A 27,661-nucleotide genomic window follows, 5' to 3' on the forward strand; every position below is an offset into this window, starting at 1 on the left:
TGTACCCCAATGCTCATTGCAGCACTGTTTACAATAGCCAGGACATAGAAGCAACCTAAATGGCCATCAACAGACGAATGGATAAAGAAGTCGTGGTACATATATACAATGGACTATTACTCAGCCATAAAAAGAAACAAAATTGGGATATTTGTAGTGAGGTGGACGGACCTAGAATCTGTCATACAGAGTGAAGAAGGTCAGAAAGAGAAAAACAAGTATCATATATTAACTCATATATGTGGAATCTAGGAAAATGGTACAGATGAACCAATCAGCAGTGCAGGAATAGAGACACAGACATAGGAAATGGACGTGTGGACACAGTGGGGGAAGGGGGGCGGGATGAATTGGGAGATTAGGTTTGACACATATACTCTACCATGTGTGAAATAGATAGCTAGTGGGAACCTGCTGTATAGCACACAGAGCTCAGCTCAGTGCTATGTGGTGACCTAGGTGGGTGGGATGGGGGTGGGAGGGGGATCCAAGAGGGAGGGGATACATGTGTACATATAGATGATTGGCTTCATTGTACAGCAGAAACTGACACAGCATTGTAAAGCAACTATACCCCAATTAAAAAAACAAAAAACAAAAAAACATTGAGGCATTCAAGAATGATCAGAAGGGGCTTCCCTGGTGGCGCAATGGTTAAGAATCCACCTGCCAATGCAGGGGACATGGGTTCGATCCCTGGTCTGGTAAGATCCACATGCTGTGGAGCAACTAAGCCTGTGCGCCACAACTACTGAGCCTGTGCTCTAGAGCCCACAAGCTACAACTACTGAGCCCACATGTCACAACTACTGAAACTCGCGTGCCTAGAGCCTGTGCTCTGCAACAAGAGAAGCCACCGTGATGAGAAACTCATGCACCTTAACAAAGAGTAGCCCCCGCTCTCCACAACTACAGAAAGCCCACGTGCAGCAATGAAGACCCAATGCAGCCACAAATAAATTAATTAGTTAAAAAAAAAAAGAATGATCAGAAGTAATTGAAAAGGTTATGCTTTCTTTTTTTTAATTTTATTTTTGGCTGCATACGGTATTTGTTTTTTTCTTTTTGGCTAAGTTTGGTCTTCGTTGCTGCGCTCAGGCTTTCTTTAGTTGCAGTGAGCGGGGGCCACTCTTGGTTGCAGTGCATGGGCTTCTCATTGCGGTGGCCTCTCTTGTTGCGGAGCACGGGCTCCAGGTATGCAGTCTCAGCAGTTGTGGCTCGCAGGATCCGGAGTGCAGGCTCAGCAGCCGTGGTGCACGGGCTTCGTTGCTCCACGGCGTGTGGGACCTTCCCGGACCAGGGCTCGAACCCGTGTCTCCTGCATTGGCAGGCGGATTCTTAACCACTGCGCCACCAGGGAAGCCCAAGTTTATGTTTTCTAAGACAGGGTTTTGAGAAGAATTCTCTTTGTCTCTCAGCTTCGGGAACTCAAACCTTCCAATTCTTGCAGTTATTTACATAGAGAGTCTCGAAGTCTAGGACTTTGAGTGAGTACTGAGAATTCCTGACCATACAGCACACCAGAGACCGTGTGGTTTAAGGTACCAGTATCTTGTGCTTCAATCTCTGCCACTCATTTGTTGAGGTGTTCATTCATTCATTCAAATGTCTGGCCGGCATTGAAATTGGCTCCATGAAGGCTTGAATCTGGAGGTGGAAAAGTAGCAGGCATGTTTCGGAAGGTGATGAATAAGTAGCATTGCAAAATATATTATCTGTAGGACCAGATCTGTACACAATAAACATTTAATAAATGTTTAACCTTCATTAACTTTGTGCTTATCATTAAACAACAGAGTAACAAAAATAGAAAAATTCTCAAAGATAATTTAATTCAAGATCCCACCATCCTAATGCATCACCAGTTTTCATTTTACTTCATTTACTTACTTGTTCAAAAAATATTTATTGAGCTCCTACTTAATTACAAACACTGGCATATAATATTTGTAGATTCTCGTCTCACCTTTGCACACATGCACTCCAGATTTCTCAGAGTTCAGCGTTTCATAGAGAGGATATTTTTTCGTGCTGTTACATGTTCTTTATATTGACATTTTAATCAATAGATATTATTCCTTCAATATCACCATTTATTTGACCATTGTTCTCTTGTGGAATATGAAGCTTCTTTCTAAATTTTAAATGTTTTAAAAAGTGCAGTAATAAGCCTCTGAGCACAGAGCTTCTGATTCCTTTCCAATAATTTACCAGGATAAATTCCCAGGAGTCTAAATACCGGATCAGAGGATATGAACATTTTTATGGATTTTGATGCATCCTGCCAAATTTCTGAATCTTGTATCAATCTACATTTGTAATTTTGTTTATGTCAGTCACGTTCCATTGCCACTTTCCTGAAGATACTGCTTGATTTCTAGATGGAGAATTGAGGAACACTTGGCCTCATCAAGAATGCATGCATAGGGCTTCCCTGGTGGCGCAGTGGTTGAGAGTCCACCTGCCGATGCAGGGGACACGGGTTCGTGCCCCGGTCCGGGAAGATCCCACATGCCGCGGAGCGGCTGGGCCCGTGAGCCATGGCCGCTGAGCCTGCACATCCGGAGCCTGTGCTCCGCAGCGGGAGAGGCCACAACAGTGAGAGGCCCGTGTACCGCAAAAAAAAAAAAAGAATGCATGCATAAGCCATTTCTTATAAGGGGTATCTTCCAGATGGCTTAACCCATCTGTTATATAAATACCTTCCACTAACCAGGAAAGCCATTTTCCTCCTCCCCAGACTTTTGGTATCTCCTTACTTCCTTATTCCCTAAGACAATTCCTATACCAAAATACTCACAATATTATAGAACATTAGAAATGGAAAAGACCTTAAATATCTCCCCCTCCTCATTTTAGAGTTACGGACCCCGAGAACCAGGAAGATTGAAAATTACTTCATATCACAGTGTTGGTGGGGAGATCTAGGACAAGATTCTCTGCATGAAGCTGTTTGGTACTGCTGCTAGGAAATATCAAGGGAGGTGGCCCATTTACTAATATTGGAAAGAAAAAGAATCAGCATGGCCTTTGGGCAGGTATGACCTGCACATTAGTGAAGGGTTCCAAATTTAACTCCCTCCCTAATGTGCCTGTGGCTCTTCATGTGTACTCTGTTATTACAGGCGTTGGCATTGCCTGTTCAGCCCAAGGACCCTCAACAGTACATGGTGCACTTGGGAAGTAAAAGAAGGTTACCATTTCAGAAAGGAAATCAGGAAGCATTAAAATACAAAGGATGAGCTCTCCCAGAGCCTTAAGACTAACCTCTTTAGTTGACAGCAGGCTAGGTGCAGTGTGACTGACCATCTCATTCTCTGAGCTTTGGACTAGCTATTCATTCCCTCACTAGCATTTTTTAAAACAGAGAACTTCAAGTTCCTCCAACACATAATATTGTTTTATGTCTTTGTGCCTTTTTTCCTGTTGTTCTCATAGTCTGAAACCAGCTTAGCTCCCATGTGACTGGCTAATTTCAACCTTTCCTTTGAGACTGCTTTAACTCAGATGAACCCCCTTACAGGAAGGCTGCCATGATGCGTCTAGACCGCCATGACCATCCAGTCTCTCAGTTCATAAAGGGCCTATGGATTCTTTTATCACACTGGGTTGGGAGTATTTATGTGACTCCCTCACAAGACTAAGCTCATCAAGATCAGAATCTGTGACGTTTCATACTCCCCAATGCTTAAATACCTTCCAGTAAGTACAGAATAGACATTCAGTAAATGCTTATTGAACTGAAATATCTGAAATGTATGAATGAGGATTTGTAAAAATCTTAAAATCCAGTGAAGATCTGGGTCTAGCATCAGCAAAATGTGACTAGAATGTAATTCTTTCTTAGAATGCTTAAATCTGATCAATTTTGTTGTATTATTGAGTAGGAAACCTGTGTTAACAGGAAAGGGGTAGTCTGTTTGGACTCTGTACAAGAGAATCCCGCCAACAATAATTTCTCAAAAATGTAAATTATTATTATCATCATCATCATCTCCTCTGGAATCTTATTCTAGTACCACCCTCTCTTAAATTTCCAATCTCTCCTCCTCTACTATTCCTTTTCTGCTTGCCTTATAAATTCGCTCAAATCTTTCACATGCTTAAAAATATTTCTTCAAACCTTGTGACCCCTTCTGTTATCTTTCTTCACTACTTTTCTCCCATCATTTCCTCAGTCTCCTGCAATCTTGTTTCTACTCCTTCCTCTACAATGAAATTGCACTGGCTAAGCAGAGTTACTAGTGACCGCTAAAATGAACGTTCAGTTGATACTCTTCCTATCGACTTTTCCATAATGTTGGACACTGCTGATCCTTCCCGTCTTCCTGTTACCCTCAAATTCCTTGACATCATGCCACCATGATTCTCTACCCCTGGGACTACTCTCACTCAGACACTGTGTCATTACCCCATGTTGTTCTCTTGAATGGTAGTGTTCCCCAAGTTCTGTCTTTCTCAGTTTTACATTCTCACTTACACCAGTGGATTTCATCCTTTACTACCCATCATAATCACCTGTGGCTCTTTCAAAAAAATAAGGATACCTGAGAAAAAGGAACATTTGTGAACTGTAGGTGGGAATGTAAATTGGTATAGCCACTATGGAAAACGGTATGGAGGTTCCTCAAAAAATTAAAAACAGGACTGCCACATGATCCAGCATTTCTACTTCTGGGTATATATTCAAAGGGAATGAAAAAGCTTCTTAAAGAAATATCTGAACTCCCATGATCATTGAAGCATTATGCACAATAGGCAAGCTATGGAAACAACCTAAGTGTTTGTCAATAGATGAATGGATAAAGAAGATGTGAGATATCTATATCGATATTGATATCGATATAGATAGATAGATGATAGATAGATTCACAGAATATTATTCAGCCATGAGAAGGAAGGAAATCCTGCCCTTTGTGACAACATGGAAGAACCTGAAAGCATTACGCTAAGTGAAAGAAGACAAATACTGTATGATATCACTTATATGTGGAATCTAAAAGAGCCGAACTCGTAGAAATAGAGGTTAGAATGGTGGTTTCCAGGGGCTGGGGGTGGAGGAACTGGGGAGGTATTGACCAAAGGGTACAAACTTCCAGTTATAAGACAAATAAGTTCTGGGCATCCAATGTATAGCATAGTGATTATAGTCAATAGTACTGTATTATATACTTGAAAGCTGCTAAGAGAGTAGATCTTAAATGTTCTCACCACAAAAAAGAAATGGTAATTACGTGATACGATGGTGATGAAGGTGTTAGCTAACAGTATGGTGGTAACCATTGTGCAATATATATAAGTGTAACAAATGAACAAGTTGTTCACCTTAAACTTACACAATGTTATAGGTCAATTATGTCTCAACAAAGCTGGAGGGAGAAAGCAGGAGTATTTCAGGGAAAATGAACAGACTGAACAAAACAGAGAAGCAGAAAATAGGAAATACAGAGAATGTGGGGAAAAGTAGATAAGAGCCTTCCAAAATAACTCTATGTTTGATCATAACAGAAAGTCAAGCTGAAAAAGCAGTGTGCGATCAGGCAGGAACTGATGTACGTGTGCTAAGTGCCCCCATTGTTAATCCTTGTAGCTCTTGCCTAGATTAGTAGTATGACTGAAAAGTTGCCTTTTCTCAATTTTCACGCTCTTCTAGACTCCACATGACCACTAATTATAAAGTGAACCTAAATCGGACAATTTAACAATTTAATTTCAAAAAATTAAGGATTTTACACTCCTGATTAAATACTCCTGAGAACCAGGGCTGTCTTTTGTGAATACCTAACGTGATGTCAGACATAACTGGAGCTCAATTAATGTTTGTTGCCTGATGAATGAATGAATGAATGATGGACCAGATCTCTCTAATTTGAACCAGTAGAAGAAGACTAGTCAAAACTATGGAATATTCTGAAAGGGTACAAAAAGTAGTATAAACTGAGTGGCTTATTTAGAAGAATTACACATGAAATATTTTATGGCACTCTTAACCAGCTTGAGAAGATTTTTTTCTTGTGTTGGTTAAATATCCTCCCTTTACTTCTCTTTTTTAAGTTTTATCCTGTTAATTTAGTTAGTATACTTCCTCCCCTCCCCCTCCTCATAGTAGAATACAAAAGCAAATCTGGCCCAGCTTGGGATGAATCATCATGAATCATGATTAGTCATTCTAAATTAAAGTATATTTATTTATGAATGTACTAGTGAATGATTGATTTGTTCCTTTGCTGTCGTTAATCTCTAGCCTCTTAATTTTACCTTTCAGGAGTTATTACAGAAAGAAAATTTTCATACAGGTATTTTACAGTTTTTGTTTATTTGTTTTGATCACTAAAGAGTAATTCTTTTTTTGGAGAATTTTGGGAGTTCCCTGGTGGCCCAGTGGTTAGGACTCGGTGCTTTCACTGCCGGGGCCCCAGGTTCAATCCCTGGTCAGGAAACTAAGACCCTACAAGCCATGAAGCTTGGCCAAAAAAAAAAAATTGTATTTTTTATCTTTTTTCCTTTCATGTGTGTTCCATTTAGACCAGGAAATTGACATTTCAGCCCAGAAGACTTAGGCCAGATGTTAGTGCACTGGCTGAAAGATGGATTTCCTGCCCCAATAGGTGACCTCTTAAAGCAAAATAGGCTTTTTCTTAATGGATAGACTGTCCAAATGACCTCATTTCTAGAACAAGGGGCCTTTGTTGTGTCTCTTTGCAATTGGAATCAACATCATCTGATTTTTGAGAACATTCACTAGATAAAGAGGAGCTAGCACCTAGCTGTTTCATTTATAAGGCATAGGAAAAATTTATGCCTAGACAACCTACTTTTTTGCTCTTTTAAAAACATTTGTGTTCCTTGAGAGGGAAACGGTGCAGAAAATCTGGGGCCTGCTTATCCATATTAATATTTCTCTTAAATTTCAATCCCCATTCCAGCCAGCACTCACCATAGGAGCAGAGCATGTTACGTGCTTCCTAAAACAGGGAATTGTTTCACTTAGCTTGACCAAGGCACTATTTAAAGAAGTAGCCATGACCCCAATGTCTTGTCACTCAAACTTCTCTCTCTATATGTGAGAAGCTCATTGAGACATTCTCATGGTGCCACCTCTTTTGATGAGTTCTTCACCAAGTTCGTTTATTTATATCTTCAATTGTATAAGGCGGCTCAGAAAAACTGAGATAACTGAGCCTTTGTGTGTGTGTGCGCGCACATGCGCGTGTGCCTCTGTGTGTCACAGGAAATGCAGTTTGAAAGAAAGTACCCAGAAGAGGAAAATGGCCTTGAATGACTAAGGGGAGACTGAAAAACTTACTGTACATGGAAAGGAAAGGAGTTAGATTGCGTAAGAAGGAAGATATGTTTCTGAGATTCTAAAAGGATAGAACTTTATAGCTAAAGGGAAAGTTAGGAGATTTCTTTTCTCTTTCTCTCTCTCTCCCTGCCTTTCTCCCTCCCTCCCTTCCTTCCTTCCTTTCTTTATTCCTTTAGAAACAAGAATGGGAGTGTCTCTTTTCAATAGCCATCAGGTACATTTTAGGAGTATAAAAATCTTGCTGCTTGTGACCCAAAATATTGGCTCCCCCATGAAAGACACAGAACAGAGTAAAGCAAGGCTGTATACAGAGTTACCATCAGGCTGGGCAGTGCATCTAAGACTCGTGGTTCTTCCTCAAGTAATTTATATAGTAAATATGTGACTCTTTAAAAAAATGAGTAGTGAAAAGGATATCACACTTTCCTTTGCTTTAATAAGTCAACACATATTTTTTCCAGAATGTTATACTCAGTTCAATGCCTCCCTCCTTTTTTAATAGTCATATAAAAATGTCATTAATTATAAATTATTTTTTCTCGTTGTTCAACCAAAGTATTCTGGATAATACTTCAGTTCTGGGTAAGATTTGTAATAGTTTTCTATGGTTTCTGGGATTCATTTTGTGAGTGAGAATCTTTTGTTCTATGTATATAACATTGCACTTCAAAGAAGTAGAGCAGGGGCTTCCCTGGTAGTGCATTGTTTGAGAATCTGCCTGCCAATTCAGGGGACACGGGTTCGATCCCTGGTCTGGGAAGATCCCGCATGCCGCGGAGTAACTGGGTCCATGAGCCACACCTACTGAGCCTGGGTGTCTGGAGCCTGTGCTCCGCAACAAGAGAGGCCGCGACAGGGAGAGGCCTGCGTACTGCGATGAAGAGTGGCCCCCGCTTGCCGCAACTAGAGAAAGCCCTCGCACAGAAACGAAGACCCAACACAGCAAAAATAAATAAATTAATTAATTAATAAAATTTTTAAAAAAAGAAGCAGAGCAATAGTGTTAACTGGAGCTTTTACATTTAATAGGAAAAAAAATATTTTTCACAAGTATGTGTAAGCAATAGAGACAGCCAAGTAGGCATTCTCGTTGGGTAAAGTTTATAAAATAGACAAGATTGATGAAGCAGTTTGGTTGGTGGATGATACTTCCCAGCTGTGCTTTTTAGACTGTCCTTGCATAATTTGGAAATATTTAACATAATCTTTCGTCTCTTATTAACACATTCCTTTTGTTTTTTTTTCTTACACTCTCCTAAGCTAAAAAGATAAATAGCAGGGAGTATGATTCTAAAGACCATTCTCTCTCCATGCTTCCTTTTTTTCTCCTTTTCAGTGTCAGGTACCTCTCAGAGAATCTCACAGCTCTCCACAGGAGACACTGCTCCTATGTTAATTCAGAAGTTATTTCATGGTGGGCTGAAGTCTTTGGGTCCTTTGCCTTAAACATTGTGAATTCAATGTTGGTACCCCACTCAGAGTCTTTTGCTTCTTGTCTATAATGTGTATTACTGAATAGTTCAGAATCCTTGTATTTCAGAATTACAAATGGCTTTAGAAATTACCTAGTCTGACCCAACTATGCAAGATGAAATATCAGTCACGTCGTTTTATGCCTGATGGAATGATTCCCAGGCAGAACCGTGGTGTTTACATAGCATCAGCACAGAGGAAAACCTAACTGGCTAGGCTAGTAACCTTGCTTGTCAGAGTGGAAGAAGAGATTTCAGAGAAAAGTATTTATAGCCCTGAATCATCATTTTGTTTATTTACCTTCTCTCCCTAGCCTGTTTGGGCTGTCTTCACTTGGTTTTAATTTTTCTTTAGTTTGCTCTTAGCTCTTTTCTCAGTCTCTCTTACCAAATACTCCATGATGAAAAGGCTTTTAAACAGGTAATGCTTTAGCAGGGGTTTGGCTCACTTTTAAGGCAGTTGTGGAAAAAATGTGTTTGGGATTGTCAAGGGGGAAAATGTTTTGGCGTTTCAGTCTTTCCTTGAAGTTAGTCCCACCCCGACCCGCCCCAGGCGTTATGGAATGCCCCGCGTTAGAGTGCCAGAGAGGATTGCTGACCTTAGGCAAAAATTAAATGAGTTTATCTGTTTTCATTGCTCAATTTCAGAATGCAGTATGGTAAAAAAAATATTGGACTATTTATAATCTTTTGGATTTAGTCTCTGCTTTTTTTTTCACATCTTTATTGGAGTATAATTGCTTTACAATGTTGTGTTAGTTTCTGCTGTACAACAAAGTGAATCAGCTCTATGTATCCATATATCCCCCTATTCCCTCCCTCTTGCGTCTCCCTCCCACCCTCCCTATCCCAACCCTCTAGGTGGTCACAAAGCACCGAGCTGATCTCCCTGTGCTATGCGGTTGCTTCCCACTAGCTATCTATTTTACATTTGGTAGTGTATATATGTCCATGCTACTCTCTTACTTCGTCCCAGTTTACCCTTCCCCCACTGTGTCCTCAAGTCTATTCTCTATTAATCTCTGCTTAATCTCACATTTTTTTCTGTAGAAAATGTGTTGTCTTTAAGACATAACAAGTGTTTGAATGAAGCTGTGTTCCTAAAATATGTACTATTCTTATGGATAATACACTTTATTACAATAAATACATTTAATATTTTATCGTCTGCCCTTGAAAGCCAAATGTCTCTGAACATCTGATTTGGGGATCTCCATTCACATATCTCATGATGGTTTCTTTTACCAGTTAATTTTAAAAAGCAATCCGCTGGTTTAGTTTTTCAACATATTATATTTTACAACTTCACCTTCCCTTGGCAATGTGTTCCTTTTCCTTATTCTGACATTCCCATAGTTTCAAGTGGCTCTCAAATTTCAGCAGATTTCACAGTTGCCTGGGGAGCTTGTTAAAATACAGGTCACTGGTCCCATCCTCAGAGTGTCTGACTCTGCAGGCTTGGAGGCTGGGGCCGGAAATTTGCATTTCCAACAAATTCCAACAAATTAGGTAATGCTAATGCTTCTGTTCTTGAGTCCACACTTTGAGAAGCACTGATCTAGATAAAATATTGTAAAAGATGGGGCTTCCCTGGTGGCGCAGTGGTTGAGAGTCTGCCTGCCAATGCAGGGTACACGGGTTCGTGACCCGGTCCGGGAAGATCCCACATGCCGTGGAGTGGCTGGGCCTGTGAGCCATGGCCGCTGAGCCTGCGTGTCCGGAGCCTGTGCTCCGCAACGGGAGAGGCCACAACAGTGAGAGGCCCGCGTACCGCAAAAAAAAAAAAAAAATATTGTAAAAGATGGAGCTAGTATGGACTAAGGTGGTGTGTGGTAGTGGAGACAGAGAGAAGTGGATGAACTTGACACATATTTAGGAAGTAGGATCCACAGGGCTTGTCCATGGTTAGATGGGAGTGATGGTGAGGTGTGGGAAGGATTCAAGCATGTCTCTGAGGTTGGTAGCTTGAACCAATGGATGGATGTAACAGAGTACTGAAATAGGAAGTGAGCGGGTGGGAGGGTTGGATCATAGTGAGAAGTGATAAATTCTATTTAAAGTTTAAATAAAATATTTTTAAAACATCAAACACAGTGCCTGACATAGAGTTGATTTTCAATAAATAACATCGATATTACTGTTATTACTACCTTTACTTCCAAACTGAATAGCCCTTATGACTCCACCTTGCCAGAGGTAACCTCCCAGCCCTTCCACTCAGCAGCCACATTCCAGGGCTAGGAATTACTCCTTTATGTGACCCAAGAGACAGGTATGAACAGGGAAATTTTATAGATATCACCTCGTGGTATGAGTGAATAGGGGGAGGGAAAGGGGGGAAGAAGTTCTAATTCATAGAGAATTACTGCCTGCATTTTCACACAGAACCTCATAGCAACTGTATTTTTTATTTATTTTTTAATTTTTAAAATTTTTAATTTTTTTATATTTTTGTGGTACGCGGGCCTCTCACTGCTGTGGCCTCTCCCGTTGCGGAGCACAGGCTCCGGACGCGCAGGCTCAGCGGCCATGGCTCACGGGCCCAGCCGCTCCGCAGCATGTGGGGTCTTCCCGGACCGGGGCACGAACCCGCGTCCCCTGCATCGGCAGGCGGACTCCCAACCACTGCGCCGCCAGGGAAGCCCATAGCAACTGTATTAAGTAGATGAACTATCCCACTTTACAGATGAGATAAATAACTTGCCCAATGTCTTATAGAAACCTGAGTGAAAATTCAAACTGGGCTCTGTCCTGAACCCATTATATTTGTGTTACTGCCAAACTCTACCTTTACTGCCAGGCAATAGATTTTTTTACTTATGTCAAAATGATGTCCTAAGTAGACTGCAGGCAACACCCTGCAGCTTCTAGACTAGTGGCTTTTAAACTTGTAATCCTGCCACATAGTAAGGAACAATTTTTTACAAAGCAATCCAGTATTTGCATTTATATGTGTATGTGTGTATGTATGTACTTCCGTGTTGCGCGCATATATGTGCAGCTGTATGACTAATTTTCCAAGAAGGAACACTTACTGAGACAGGTGCATTTCCAATATTTGCTTTCATTGACTGCATTCTGATAGTTCATTGCAATAAATGTTTATCAGAACCCACAGAATTGATTTCAGTCAACTTTTGGGTCTCTACTAGGTGTCTAGAAAATTCTCTTCTAGATCCCTTTCTGTCCTTGGAGTTCACTTACCAACATCATAACAATTCCACAGAGCTGGATGAGGGAGAGCCCTGATGGAAAGAGAAAAGGAGAGAGAGCAGGATTCCTATGTGTATACTTTCCCTATACATGTCTTTAATGGCACATCTACACTTGCCCACCTTACAGAGCTCTGTGGGAATCAAATAAATTACAGCATAGATGAAAGAACTTTTAAAAGTAATCAAGTCATCTGACTTTGATTCTGCTCAGTGTAGTTGTGTTCACTTGGAGTGATCATTCAAGATCACCTTCAAGGCTCTGTCCCGCCCTCATGGGGCATAATTCTACTATAAAAAGCTCTTTGTAAACAGTACCCTATGGGACTCTGAAACAGTTTGGTGATGATTGTGATGTTGCTAATTATTCTTTATATGTTGTTAAAAAGCCCCTGAAGGAATTTTTGGAAGATTGACATTAACCAAAGGAGAAAAGACTCAATTTGGGAGAAGTAATCAGACTCATTTTGCGTAGAAGCATCATGAAGCTTGATAAGCGAAAAGGTTCACCTTCATTATTCAGGTGGTCAAAAATATTATTACGTACTACAGGTAGAAAAATGCTCAAAATTTCATATTTATGTACAGACAGCAAAATTGTAGGTAGCAACATTCCCCCTCAAAGGTATTACTTATTTTCTTATCATTAGGGAATGCCAGGACAAGGAGCTTAAATCTCTAGGGTAGCTTGATTCTCTAAGTACCAAAATGCTGGCTAAGATTTAGTTATATTGATATGTGTGTTTGTATTGTTGCCAAATGGTACCTATCTTTGGATGACCCTGAAATATAATATCTCCTCTGAGGAGGTACATGGCAATTAGGGTGGCCTTGCCTCCTCTAGGATGGGAAAACTGCAGCACAGAAGAGTTAAATGCTTTGCCCTCAGGTGATCTGATGAGTCTTGAAGAAAGACTCACGACTGGTGCTGGAGAGTCCTGCCCCCACCATCCTGCTTATTTGACTTCATGCTCAGTCACTTGCTAGAAGGTGTTGATGCAGAAAACTAGCCGCCCCCTGTAGAAGCAGCACTGTCCTTTGTATTTTCTTCTTCCTTTTTTTTTTTAATATTTATTTATTTATTTAGGTTGCGCTGGGTCTTAGTTGTGGCAGCATGCAGACTTCTTAGTTGCAGCATGCATGCGGGATCTATTTCCCCCACCAGGGATCGAACCCTGGCCTCCTGCATTGGGAGCGCAGAGTCTTACCCACTGGACCACTTAGGAAGTCCCTCCTTTGTATTTTCTTGAATTGAGTAAGGTACCACATGGCTAATACATTGAAATTCTTAAGTATACATAAAATCAACTCAATGGTTATTTTACCTTTTCCTATCGTTTACTTATTTTCATGTCTTTATAGATGTAATAATAATAGTAATAATAATAAAGCCCACCAATGCTTTAATGAATTTATTTGGATTCCCAGCATCTTAGAATGCGCACCTGATCTAACTCCAGCCTCAGCCCAGGGAAAAGCACCAGGCCTGGTCATACTGACTCTGCACCCAGCACTCCACTTCAACACAATGCCTCCTTCCTATCAAGGGGAAACTTTTGCATTTTGTTTCTTTGTCATCGGGGATTATGCGTATAAATTTAATTACCTTTGAAAAAGTTTTTTTTTTCAGTTTTTTTCAATTTTGAACTTTCTTCTAAGGGCTATTCATCCTTTGGATCCCGTAATTAATGCTTTAGGAGGGGAATTTCAAGGGACGTGATCTTGTACCCCTCCTTTCATGTGGGTTCAGAAGGAAAAAACAAAGACAGCCAGAGCCCTCTAAAACAAGCAAGGGCTCTCTCCCTGGGGCACCTCACCTGGGTTTTTGTACCACTCAGTCCTTTAACATAGGGGCGATTCATTGTAGTTTCTGAACTGTTTCACAAAGTGATCAATCACCAGATCCGATGTGACGTGGGCTGTCATCTCCCAGGGAGAATTCTTGAGTGGCTTTTAAAGAAGCAATCACAAAAGGAGAAATGCATCTACAGGGCTATTTCCCTCATAAAATAAATCCGTCATGGACCTTCTCCTTAGAAAAACACACACGGGGCCCCAGGTGTGTTGGCTTAATGGCTACAACCAAAACATTTCCTTTTGAAAAAGGCCCTTCCCTATGCCCTTACTGTAAAGGGACCATTAAAACCCAAAGCGCGTTCCCCCGAAATAGCTGCCACTCCGAGCAATGCACGGCATTGTGGCCGCCCAGGAACCAAAATGTCCCCCCTTGTAATAAACACGATACAAACAATGGCTCGTGCCCAAGCTTTCACACTTGTTTTTCCAAGTCTTGGCTGCCAGAGGCAGAGCTGTAATTCCTGAGGTCGCTTGACCTCAGGAGGGGCGAGGTGTGCGGGGTAACTACACTACTTGGGAACTCCTTCGGCAGGAGCAGCTTAAAGATTAACTTTCTCGAGTTTCTGTGACCCAAACCGTGCCAGTGAATAGCGTGATTGGAAACTTGTGCAGGCGGGAGACAGCAGCGCGGCCGCTCTTTCAACAGGCGATTTGTCCTCCTGTCTGCGGCTCATTTCCATGCAAAGAGCCTGACATCAGAGCACCTTTTGTTGCTAAACGCTTTCTTTAGCATCAAGGGGAGAGAGTCATGTGGAGCTGGAAGAGCTCATTTTGAAGAGAGGGGGCCCGGGAAGTACCCTCCAAGTTCCAGAGGCGCCGCGGTCACCCCGCGGGGCCCTGCCCAGACTTGCTGGAAGAAATAAGTCTCGTGCCTAGTTAGTCGGTCCCCGTCACAGGAAGAGACGCCTTTGCAGCGGGTTGCATTGCTTCTGGGCTGCCAGAATTCCCCGCCGGAAAACTCGGTGGTGCGAACTTTGCCTCCTGCTACCGGGTTGCCGAGCTGAGCCGAGCCGAGCCGAGCCGAGCCGGGCTGGGAAAGTTTCTGGACCTGTCAGCCGCGCGGCCCGTCGCCACCGAGAGCCGAGGTGCGGGCGCCTGCCGGGGGCCCCCGCCGGGTCGGAGGCCGGGGCCGCTTGGGATGTGGCGCGGAGGCGCGACTCGGTGGTGACGCGGCGGGCGGGGACCGGCGCCGGGGACCGGGCGCGCACGGCTGCGGGGCCAGGGCGCCCCGGGGACCCGGCCATGGAGGAGGACGCGGGAGCCGCCGGCGCGGCGCCCGAGCCCGAAGCCGAGCCCGCGCCGGAGCCTGAGGCGGGCGCTGGTATGTCCGAGGCGTTCTCCCGGCTCTGGACCGACGTGATGGGCATCCTGGTGAGTTACCTGGAGAAGCGGAGGCGCGGGGAGGGCGGGTCGCGGGACCCGGGACCCGGGAGCAGGCAGCACCCCGGCGCCGCGGCGCTCCCTTCGCGCTCGCAGACTCGACAAGCCCACTCCTCGGGGTCGTCCTTCTCCGGCTGTAGCTCTTAGGGGGTTAAATACACACGGTTTAGGATTTCAAACCCTAATTAAAAAGATAACCAGCCACAGATCACATCAAAGATATATTTTTTAAACAAACGGGTATGATATTCCACAGTTTAATCTGGGACACCTGCTGAGAAGTTGGTGTGGAAAAGACAGAGTCCTTCAAAGAATAGATGTAAATAAATACTGTTTGGCTGATGTGCTCTCACAGTCGGATTTGGGAAGAGGCTGATGTTACTGATGTTTATCTCTTCACCATGTGTTGTCTGACCAGGAGAGGAAAACAATTATCTCCTTACTCAGAACCACAGAAAGTTTACTTTGTTTGCAGTTTTTCAACTTGTAGAATTCCAGGATACTTGTTATGTGTTTGGGACTAAAAACAATAAGACTTATTTTTCTAAATCCGTATTGTCATGCATTTTGAAATGTCCAGTAACTAAACCCGCCCGTGGATTTGGCATAATTTCTGAAAAATAGTTCTTAGGCATGGCGGATGAAGCTTTTACTTGTTCAGCGTTCAGTGCCTTGAGGAATTAGTAGATTTGCTTTGGTGGAGCTCTAGGTAGGCAGGTAGACTGGAATCAGATGGGTGGGGTTCTTACAGTCAGACATCTTACTCCACACATTAAAAAGTCCATTTCAATGGAAAGATTCGGAATTGGGAGTTGTGTAGATCATTGGAAGAGGCTCTAGATTTACTTGGAGTTGTTTTTTTTTGTTTTTTTTTTTAAATAGGAGGAGGTGTAGTTTATAGAAAACTCTTCTTTGGTAATGATGAAACCATTTTTAGCACAGTAATTAAGCTTTTGGACTTTGGAGTGAGTTAGCCTGGATTCAAATCCCAGCCCTCCCATTGACTGACTGCCTGATCTTGGCCAAGGTACCCAACTCCACTGACCTTCTGTTTCATTACCTGAAGAGTGAAGCAAAGATTTGCTTCTTAGGTTTCCTGAGATTTAACTAAGCTGATATATAGCTAGTGCTCTATACTGATACATAGTAGGTGCTTAATAAAGAATAGCTGTCTTTCTGTTTTTTTTTCTTGCAAATGATCTTGTGTCTCAGCTTTCCAGACATCCTAAAGTCCCAGTTATTCCCTTTTCACATGTCCTTTGGCATTTATGATTATTCCTGTACAGAGAGCCAGGGAAGGTTGGTCAGAGATTTCTATCTGCTCGCCTCACTCTCCGATATTTTATTTTAATTAATTTATTTTTTGAAAGCAGATTTATTCAGGGAGATACCCACTCCGTAGACAGAGTGTGGGCCGTCTCAGAATGACTCTCCAATGTTTAAAAAAATATACATTAAAAAAAATTTAAGTTAACGCTTTTTGCATTTTCTGAACATTACTGATGAATATGGGCCTTCAGTGAAATTCCAGAAAAGCCAATGAACATATATATAAAAGTTGTGGTGATAGATTGTTTTTTAAGTTTATCAAGCAGGAAGCTTATCTTGTTATTTCTTGCTTAGGTCTCACTCTGTAAATTTTCAGGCACTGAGAAAATTGGCTTGATGACATCACATTACATCCCTTACTAGGGTGTGGGCTGGGGAGGGAAGGGTTAGAGATGCTCACTTGAACTGACGTGTGGGCTCAGGGTCGTTTGGGGGCCGGGGTGGCATGGACCACTTTCTGAAGATTTGCTTTCCCTTCCCTGGCAGATTCCAGCGCTGTTGGGTCAGTTGTAGCAGAGTGTTCTTTGGCTGAGTTAGAAGATGGGGTGGGGCTCAAGAAGCCCAAACCTGTTATTCAAAAGGCAGATGCAGGAGAAAAGCAAATATGTGCTTCTTACAGAGCTAATAGTTCCGTGTGAGGCTGAAAGACGGTAAAGATTGTTCCAAACAGGTAGTGTTCACCCGTGTTTTCCCATCTTTTTATAAGGTCTTATTTTGCTTTAAGTCTTGGGCATCAAGATTGTTCCTTAGTGAAAAAGCAGGCAAAGAAGACGAAGACTACCTGCTGTCCTTTGTACGTGCCTGTAAGAAGTCACCAGGGGAAAAGGATCTTTATTCTGCTTTTAGAAAGCTGCCATCCAAGTGTTTATAAGAAACTATATCTTCGGAAGAATGTATCAAGACACGAAACTGACAACTGACTTTCTCTGTTCTCACGGAGATAAAAGACACCATTTCCTTCATCTTGTATTTAAAATATGGCATTTTGCAATCATCTGTCAGCCTAGACGGGTTGAAGTGACTTGATCTCTGGCACGTATTCATTGTTGGTGGCAACGTCAGACTGCACCCCAGTTCTCTGACCTCCACCGGTCAGGAGCCTGATGCCATGATGCTCCATAGTTAACTATCCCAGATCAACTTGGTAGAAATGTAATGGCATCCAGTCATTTTAGGCAAATGCTGTTTGGAAGATTAGGAGAGTAGAGGTAGTAGGGGAATTATACATCCAGACATCATACTTAGCAGATTTCAGGGACAGTTGCTACTTTATTTTTTAGATTCTTCTTAGTGTAAAAATGTAAACTTCAAAGCTTATTAGGTTAAAACTTTTTTTAAATGAATGAGCACAGCTCCTCTTTCCCGAAGGTGCCGTACAGCGAGAAGCCCTCGGCATCCCTACCCCCTTGGATTTTGTTGGTTCAAACCCAGGGAAGGGGGAGAGTGTTGCCCCAGAGGCATTGATCTCGGTAAATACAAGATGGTTGTTTGAGTTCATTGGGACACATTTTACATTTAAATTAATTCAGTCCTGCCCAGTTCAGCACCAATCAGTTGTTTTTATATAATTGCTAACAAGACGCTTGTTTAGAGAAGTAATAGTATAATTTATGGCATGAAAATGTTTGAGTGTGTTGGAATGAATAAAATGCTGACAAGTGAATATGTAAATAGAGAGTTAAGAGAAAATGAGTTTACAAAACCAGTATGGATGTGAGGGCCTGGAGGGCATGGTCTGTATTTCAGTCATTCTTCTACCTGCAGGGCTTGGGCCTTACTGGGTGCTGAGAATATGCTTTTATTGAGTGAGAAAGGAAAAAAAGTATGTACTCTTAAATGCAGGAGCCACTCCAAAATACAGTTCTGTAAAGACTCATGCCCTGGCTATAATGGGGCGCATTTATGAAGACTTTAATAAATTCTGCTTATGCCAAAGCTACCACTTGGACAGTTGCATCATGCCTACTTAAATCCTGGCACTTCCACTGAAAATGTAATGGCAAATTGCGAAATGTTTGTAAACCCTGAGCAATTAAACCGAGGCCTTCTTGCAAAACACGCTATTCTGTTCTCTAACTCGGCAGCGTGTGGTCTGCCTGGGTTTTCAAAGCCTGTCACCTTTCACGATGACATGCTTAGACTTCTGTTGAGAATTGCAGAACAAGTTAGAATCCTATGGGATTCTACTCTTTTATCTTTACTCCCTGGTTGCAGACAAAGCATTCCTTTTTCTTTTTTGGGGTGGGGGAGAGTAGTTTTTTTTTTAAGAGTAGGAATTGCTGAGGTTATCAGATGAGGTAGATCATGTTTTCAGCCCCAAGTATCCATTTGGTAACTTGTGATGGTTCATAAATTTTTCCTCCAGAATTCGAGGACTCCTTAAATGCAGAATCAGGCCTTTGAAGCTACTTGGTCTCAGTGGGAAGGGAGAGGAAGGGAGTTAGTAAGTGACTATTGTTTGCAGGATCCTGCAAGATGCACCTCCCCCAAACCTTACATTTCCCTGCAATGTTCCTACAATTTACACCCATTTCCTAGCAATGCTTGGAAAATATCCATTGTGTAGACAAACTGTACATGGAGGACCTTCCCCTACTCTTAATTCCTATTCAAGCTACAGAAAAGAATGTAGTAGGTTTATCTGTTAAGTTTATCTTTAGGTTAAGTTATCGGCTAGGTTCATTCTGTTTAAGTTTATCGGCTAGGTTCATTCTGTCTTGCTGTTTACCGAAGTCTTCTTCCTTTAAAAGACGTTCCTTTTGCTCTGTATTTTTGGGCAAAGTGTAGGGGAGGGGAGGTGTCAGTGAGATCCCTAGAGGGCTTTTAAAATGCAAACTCCTTTGTACAGACCAGTGTGTAATTTACATATTCTCTGGGTGGTGTCTTCCCTTAAGCCCTTCAGCTAATGACTTAATTTTTTAGGTCTTGGAATCTGAGAGTCAGCCCCAGTTTCCAATATTCTGACTTCGTCTTGATGCTTTGTCCCTGGTAGCTGGCTGAAAGCCTATGGCTTGTATATGAGTAGAGAGATTGCAGGGTGATGTAGCGGAAGACACTGACTGAAGAGACCTTGGAAGTGAGTCCTCAACTCTCTCATTTAGAGAGGAGGGATGGAAGGGCTTGGGGCAGCAGCGTAGGGACCAGAACTTAGACCTACCGATTTTCATTTCTTTGCCAAAGTTAAGTCTTACAGTTCTGGCTGGGGTCCTTAATTTGCTGTCAAAAGAGGCTCTGGGACTTCCCTGGCTGTCCAGTGGTTAAGACGCCGTGCTCACAATGCAGGGGGCACGGTCGTGGGGGAAGTAAGATACCGCATGCCCTAAGGCGCAGCCAAAAAAGAAAAAAAAAAAAAAGCTAAAAAGAGGCCTCTGCATTAAAGCGACTGTTCGTGCTCTCCGTCTTCCCACATCCTGCTTTCATTTGCCGCTCTCTACCTTGTAACCCTTCCCTCTTCCACCTGGCTTGTTCTGCATCCTTGTTCACCATCGTTGACTCTCAACTTCCAATGATAGAATGCAGCAACGTGGGGAGGGGAAGGCAGTGCTCACAAGGGCTGAGTCCTGGTGCTGTGCGGGGCCCTTCCCAAACTTAACCTTAATTGGTCCTCTCACTGTGACCAGTGAGCATTTTTGTCCCTGTTTTACAGTGGAGAGGTAAACGTGCATGTCCTGAATCACCCAGACGGTAAACAGGAGCTGGGATTTGGATCATATGTTATTTCCTGGAAAGTAACTCCTAGTTGCAGTTTTATAGTTCGTTCTCTCACATCTCTATCGAGACATCTATTGACTGTCAATCTTTTTTGCTTAAGCTATTGAGCTAAGTACTAGCCGCACATGCCCCTGACTTCCAGAAAGACAGTAGTTCTGTAGGGAAAACAGCGCCCACTGCCCCTCCCCTAAATACCCAGTCCTGCAGTGTAGTATGCAGATCGCCCCAAAGAGCACGGAGTTGGGGAGGGCTGACGGAGGTGCTGGTGCAGGAAGTCCAGTCCCAGAAATGCCTTTCAGTTTGGGCCCTGGCAGTGAGCAGGCTTTACCTGAGAGGTGTTTCCCAGTGAGGGCTAAGGAGGAAAGAAGAGAGGAAGGGCCTTCTGGACAGAGCCTAGGGAAAGAAAGATGGGAGAGCAGAGAGCACTGAGGTGGGTGCCAGGTCCTGAGTGCTGAAGTAGCTGCAGTCATTCTGTAGGCTTCAGTGAGAAGCCATTGCAGAATTTTAAATTGACATGTGTCATGATCACTTTTTAGAAAAGTGACTTTGGGGGGTGATGAGTTGGTGATGAATTTGGAAGAAGACTACTTCAGTGATCCAGGCAAGAGAAGATGAGAGCTTGGATTAAATGTTTATGAAACATACCAGCTTATCTATCACCTGGCTTCTATTGGTCCCCATATTTTACTCTATAAGGAGTCAAGGATTGCTCATGGTAATTTACTTCTGGTAAATTCTTTTATGCTCAAGAGTAGGCTGGGTTAATGCAAGAGATTTTAGGCATGTTGTAGTGTTGTGATTTTTTTTTCTTTTCATTCTAAAGAAGTATCTATCTTGACACATCTATGTGTACACATATCTACTTACCTGTCTCTCTGTATTGGAGTAAATGATTTGGTTCCTTAAAGAGGGGAATTATTATTTATAACAATATGCACACAATGCTATAGCTAAATGATGTTTAATACCATCTTTTAAAAGCTAATTCTAGGGACTTGCCTGGTGGTGCAGTGGTTAAGAATCTGCCTTCCAGTGCAGGGGACGTGGGTTTGATCCTTGGCTGAGGAACTAAGATCCCACGTGCCGCGCCAGACAACTAAGCCCATGCGCTGCGATGAAAGATACCGCAGGCCACAACTAAGACCCGTTGCAGACAAAAATTTTTTTTAAAAAAAGGATAATTCTAGAGAACAGTAAAATAGAGGGAAATATTCAGTTGGGCATATTGATCCATAAGCAAATCTGTAGCTCAGTTTTACAAAGGACATAAGAGGAAAACCTGTAACTAGCAGTTTACTTAATGTATTCTTTTTAAGAGTACTTTATGCTTCAGACTTAACCATCATAACCCCACTGTGATATATGATGTACTTACCCATGGTTTACACACATTCTTTTCTTAGGGTAGAAATAAAATTGATCTCAAAATAATGAATTTAGATGGATAGAGGCTAAGACTAAGAATTAACTGTACCATTTAATACCAGTGAGTATAGACTAAGACTAAAAGAATTAACCAAACCTTCCGACTAATTTTGAGAGAAAATGTATTTTTATGATGACCTGGATTTGTCGTTTCTCAGATGGTAGTATGCTCATTTATTTATTAATTTAATTTGGTAATGAGACCTGAAATTTGTAGGTCTGTTCCTCATTAGCTTTGCTCCTAGGCAGCTGTCTAGTGTCCCACCCTTTGTTCCATAAGATGTTTCACTGGGTAGCATTAATTCTTTATGAGTTGAGATGCCTCATAGAGATAACCTAGTTTGTATTTTTTCTTGCTTGTCAAGCCCTGTAATAGAGATGACTCAGGCACAGAGATCGGAGACCCAGGCCTTAGAGTATCTTAGAGACTTGGAAGACAAAACCTTGATAATAAGATAGTTTTTCCTCTCTGTAACCCCTAATTTTTTCTTTTCTGAAGAGATCTCCTATTGTCTTTCACCTTTCTAAGCTGATTGGTAAAAACGTGAATACGTTTGAGTTTATAATGACTGCTCTGTAGACTTGTTCCATGTGTCCATAGAGGTACTTTGCGGCTCTCCTTGGTGTCTATGACGTAGATTTGATTCACGGTTTATTTTGTTGCTTCATCCATTGTTTGTCTGGTTTTACAGCAAGTAGTGAGTGAGGAAGGTCCAGTGTGTCTACACATCACTGTCTTCCGAGTTGTGGCTGTGGCTTCATCTTCTGTCCTGGCATGCAGCATTAAAAGTGGAATGACAAGGGAAAGAAAAAGAAATGCATATAATTGTAATTCTAACTAAAAGTATCATTGAAGGGCAGAATAAAAAAAATTTAGTATGTATCCTGAGCCCTAGTTACTTTAACAATTTATCCTAGTTAATTTTGGGGACTTGAGTACTTTTGCCTAAGACTTGCTGTCAACCGATACATTTTTCACACTAGAGCTAAAAAATGTTTTTATGCTTTTTTGGGCGCTCTTAAAAATAGTGTTTCAATATAGAAGAAAGGAATATTCTAGTTTAAGAATAAGTATCTTCGCTATAGGCTTACATCCATCTTCAGAGGATTTTAAAGGCCACATTTAAAGATAAACCATTAACAATTTTACAGATGTCTTTGTTTTGGATATGCACAGGGTTAAAATAAAATTTTTTTTTTTTAACAAAGCAATGAGATACTCCTACACACCTGTAACAATGGCCAAAATCTGGAACACTGACAACACTAAATGCTGAAGAGGATGTGGAGCAAGAGGAACTCTTGTTTATTGCTGGTGAGAATGAAAAATGGTACAGCCACTTTGGAAGACAGTTTGGCATTTTCTTACAAAACTAAGCCATATTTTTACCATCCAGTCCAGCAGTTGCACTCCTTGGTATTTGCCCGCAGAAGGTGAAAACTTATGTCCACACAAAAACCTGCAGACAGCTGTTTATAGCAGCTTTATTCATAATTGCCAAAACGTGGAAGCAACCAAGAGGTCCTTCAGGAGATGAATGGGCAAATAAAGTGTGGTGGAATATTATTTAGTGCTAAAAAGAAATGAACCATCAAGCCATCAAAAGATGTGGAAGAACCCTAAATGTATATTACGAAGTGAAAGAAGCCCACCTGAAAAGTTTTTTATTCTGACTATATGACGTTTTGGAAAAGGCAAAACTGTGGATACAGTGAAAAGATCAGGGGTTGGAGGGAGGGAGGGATTAACAGGTGGAGCACAGAGGACTTTTATAATGATGGATAGATAGATGTGCAACACCAAGAGTGAACCGTAATGCAGACTTTGGATTTGGGGTGATTATGATGTGACACTGTATGTTCATCAGTTGTAACAAAGGTTCCACTCTAATGAGTACGATGGGTTTATTTCAACACCACCAAGCAATTCTCAAATTCTCAGTGGACACTGATGGAGTTTCCCACAAATTTAATTCATGTCTGACACTATCTACTAGTGTCAGATCCCACAGGTTAGGGGCTCAGTCCCAAAGACTGTCCCTATTTCAGTTGCCAATCGCAAGTCCAGATTGTTATTTGTGCTTCTGAACGACTGGCTATAAATTGGAGGTTCCTGCATCCCCCCTGGGGTTCCATTAATTTGCTAGATCAGCTCACAGAACTCAGGAAACCAATTTACTTGTTAGATTAACCAGTTTACTTACTAGATTACTGGTTTGTTATGAAGGGATATAACTCAGGAACAGCCAGATGGAAGAGTTGCTTAGGGTGAGGTAGGTGGGAAGGGGCGAGGAGCTTCCATTCTCTCTGGGGCACCACTCTCCCCGAATCTTCATGTGGTCACCAATCCAGAAGCTCTCTGAACTCTGCCCTTTTAGGTTTTTATGGAGGCTTCATTATGTAGGCATGCTTGATTACATATTGGCCTTTGATAACTGAACTCAATCTCCAGCCCCTCTTCCCTTCAAGGAGGTTGGGGGGGGGTAAGGGTGGGGTGAAACTGAAAGTTCTTACCCTCTAATTACTTGGTCTTCCTGGTGACCAGCTCCATCCTGAGGCTATCTAGGAGCCCCAGCCTAGGTGCCTCATTAGCATAAACTCAGATGTGCTCTGAAGGGATTCCTAGTGAGCGACAAAAGATGCTCCTATCACTCCAAATTCCAAGGGTTGGGACCCCTGTACCAGGGCTGGGAAGAAGACCAAGTATCTGTCTCCTGTAAGTCACAATATGACAGTGGGGGATATTAATAATGAGGGAGGCTAGGCCTGTTTGAGGGTAGGAGATATATTGAAAATCTCTGTACCTTCCCTTCAACTTTGCTGTCAGTCTTAAGCTGCTAAAAAAATGAAGTCTTAATAAGAAAATATAATTAAATTTTTTTGTTGTTTTAATCAAGAGAAGGGTAACAGAATGAGAACATTTAAAAACAAAAAAATTGATTAAACACCTCTTAGAAAACTGAAAGGTTATTTTGTGAGGGAGTTAAGAGCAAAGGAAGCAGTTCAGAGTGGCTTCAGATCCTGGCTTCAGCATTTAGTGGACCTGTGACCTGGGTGAGTTCCTTAACCCTTCTATGTCTTGGTTTTCTCATCAGTAAAATGAGGGTGATAGCCACTCACGTCATTGGGTCTGGTAAGATTAATTAAGTCAGTAGGACTGTGCATGGCATATGGTAAGCAGATCATAAATGCTCGTTATTGTTAGCTGTTAACGGTTAAATCTCCTTTAGCTGGAATATGAATTAATTTCCCTTCATTCTCATCTTCAGATGGAGTGATGATCTGATTCCACATGTTCAATTTAGGATTGATATTAACTATTGATTTAATGTATGTCACATGTCCTTTTTAGAATACACAATTTAAAAACAAATGCATAAATTGCTTCAAAGTATTAACCTTCAGGTTTCATGTTAGGAAACGGGTGTTAAAAATGATGTGTATGCTCCAGAGAGAAAATGTATGAAACTTGTGAATAGGCAGGGTTTTCTGGAGGCAAGAAGGTATTTGTAAGGAAAACATATTTTCTGTTTAAATGGTATCCAGATTGCTATTTGCAGTTCTCTTGTGACTAAGAAGCACCATAATATGAGATCATTTTAATAGTTGACTTCTTAGAAACATGTAAGATATTGAAAGCGTCCACTTAACTAGTGATTTTATTTTTTGAATGCTGGGCTCATATAGATGTACTAAATCTACTTTCATTATCTTGAACTTTTTTGTGAAATATTCTCCCAGGGTTTTATTGAATTAACCAATGTTTTTGTCAGGGTTGCTAAACATTCATTCTGTATTTTTGCATCTTAATTAGGAATCTTCCGTCTCCAATCAAGAAGTTATAAAAGCGTCATACGGTAGTGTCCCCACCAGAGCCCAAAGCAACCTGCAAACACATGTCAGTGTGAACATGATAGAAGATGGGATTGCTTGTGGTTTGAGAAAGATTATTATTCATTATTATTATGCAGTATGCCACTTATATACATTTTAATTGGGGGATAATTTCACTATGCATCTATAGAAAACATGAAGGAATTTGAAACTTTGGGAAAGTCTGTAAAGACGAACATTGGATGCTAGAGAGATAAGACATTTCATTTTTAAAGCATATTTTATCATGAAATACAGTTTTATTGAAAACGTTCCACAAAAGTGTAGCCTTAGGACATAGCCTACTGGGGAAAGGTCATTAATGCCTCTGCAGCATTTTGCTTCTAGTTATGTAACATGTGGTGCCCAGGTGGTGACTTAATGAAAGGCGCCTCATAACACTGGTGCATGGTAGTGATTTGCCCTGATTAGGATATTATGAAACTGAGGCTATGTGATGAGCATTAAAGTAAATAGGTGTCAAATGATTCATAAAAGGTACATGAAAGATACACTGAAATCCACGTGATATAACTTTAGCACTAGCAGAGAACTATGTACTGTTTCAACAGACCAGACTGTCAGCTGGTAACCTCCACATTCTATATCAAAGCACTCTTCCGCTTGTCACATCACTGAAAGACTGCACATTCCAGAGCTTGTGTCTTTAGAAAGTGGGGTATCTTCCATGGTGGAAGAGTTTCCATAGAAACCGGAGGGGAGGCAAGTATAACTAATACACTCCTTAGACATCAAGAGATTTTCAGCAGGTCACATCCCTTACTCTTAAGAAGTGCTACTCTAGAGATTAGATGATAATACTTACATTGGCATATAATTCCTTACATTTCATGGTGTGTCCTTTACATGCATCGACTGGTTTAATGCCCTTATAGCTACCAGAAACCCAGCCTTGTTGGCAGCCACAGTTCTCTAGCCTGGTGAGTAATCTAGGGTTCCTGGTTTCCTTTTCAAACACACTGACATTTCATTGCCCATATTTTAATACCCGTAATTCAACAATTTCTGGTTGATTCTGGTTTCTGTAAATTCTAGGCTTCTAAGTTTTCATCTATTTTATCTGTGAAATAGAGGTGAAACATTGAAGTTACATCTTTGCAAGTATTTTCAAATGCTCCTCTGAAGTAGACCAGACCCAGCTGGATGTGGGCTCTGCTATCTTTTGAGCAGAGTTTGGGGATGAAGCCAGAAAGTGATCCCTAGTCTGGATTTTCCCATTTTCTACCCAAGCTGCCTGGTCCCTGGGGTCTTGGATGCTCTAGGGTGGGTCAGTGTGGCAAACACTCAAGACTTTGCAGGCTCACCTCTTCCAAGGAGGCAGAGGGCAGCACAAACGTCTGGTGTCTCATTGTTACGGCTTGCCACAAATTCTAGAAAAGCCAGACTTTTGTTCTCACGGCTTCCAGTTCTTCTACTGTGGAAAACAGGAAGGCCCACTTTCACAACACTGGGAAAAGCAGACTCTCCTATTGTCAGCCAAAAAGTTTTGCAAGCTGCGAAAGAGTTTGGTTTTATGACACTAGGTTTACATATTTTTTTTAAAAATCAAGATTTTTAAAAAGACACGCAAACCTTTCCTTTGTATACCTGTAGACTTACTTGCAGACAAGTTTAAGGGTGTTCTGTTTCAAGTCCTTACATATAAGGAAAATCTGGGACAAGAGTTGCTCAAGGGCGCTAGGTTACAGATGGTTTCAAAGGATCAGCCGAAGACCAAGTGAACAAGCCAAAGCAAGACTGGTTTAAATTCCTGCATTTGCTAGTTAGGTCAAGATAAGTAAGTACTGAATTATGCAGCGTAGTTGGCAGCAGGGACTGATGAAGCTCCAAAGCTTGTTTTGGTAGAAAAATGACTTAAAATGAATGAGGGCTGGGGGGAGTGACACACTACCTTCTGGTGTCCCCTGAAGATTTAAATCAAAACAAGTTTTATTAGTGCAGAGAAAAGGATGCTGGTGTTGTTGCAGTGCCTTGGATGTGACGATAGTCACAGCTGTACAACTAGGGATAGAGCCAACATTCTGAAGTATCTGTTAAAACTAAAGGCGATCACCTTTTTAAAATTTTTAAGCCAC

General features: G+C 41.7%; 1 protein-coding gene and 1 pseudogene across 12 annotated transcripts in view; both read left to right on the plus strand.

Annotated features, from left to right (window-relative positions):
• Positions 1-27,661, plus strand: part of SASH1 (SAM and SH3 domain containing 1) — a 324,315-nt gene that overhangs the window by 120,955 nt on the left and 175,699 nt on the right. For 2 of the 12 annotated variants that reach the window (XM_022558777.3, XM_022558795.3), the window contains exon 1: positions 10,559-15,218. The exons of 5 other annotated variants lie outside the window; for them this stretch is intronic. In XM_022558777.3, coding sequence (XP_022414485.1) covers positions 15,090-15,218 — 129 coding nt within the window. In that variant the 5' untranslated portion in view covers positions 10,559-15,089. 5 more of the 12 variants (XM_089922118.1, XM_089922116.1, XM_089922112.1 and 2 more) reach the window with 5 other exon arrangements.
• LOC149747907 (U6 spliceosomal RNA) lies at positions 2,980-3,075 on the plus strand (annotated as a pseudogene).

Source organism: Delphinapterus leucas, chromosome 12 (genome assembly GCF_059928025.1).
Source record: "Delphinapterus leucas isolate spDelLeu-1000000601 "Yukka" chromosome 12, BTC_Dleu_Yukka2, whole genome shotgun sequence".
Taxonomy (NCBI): domain Eukaryota; kingdom Metazoa; phylum Chordata; class Mammalia; order Artiodactyla; family Monodontidae; genus Delphinapterus; species Delphinapterus leucas.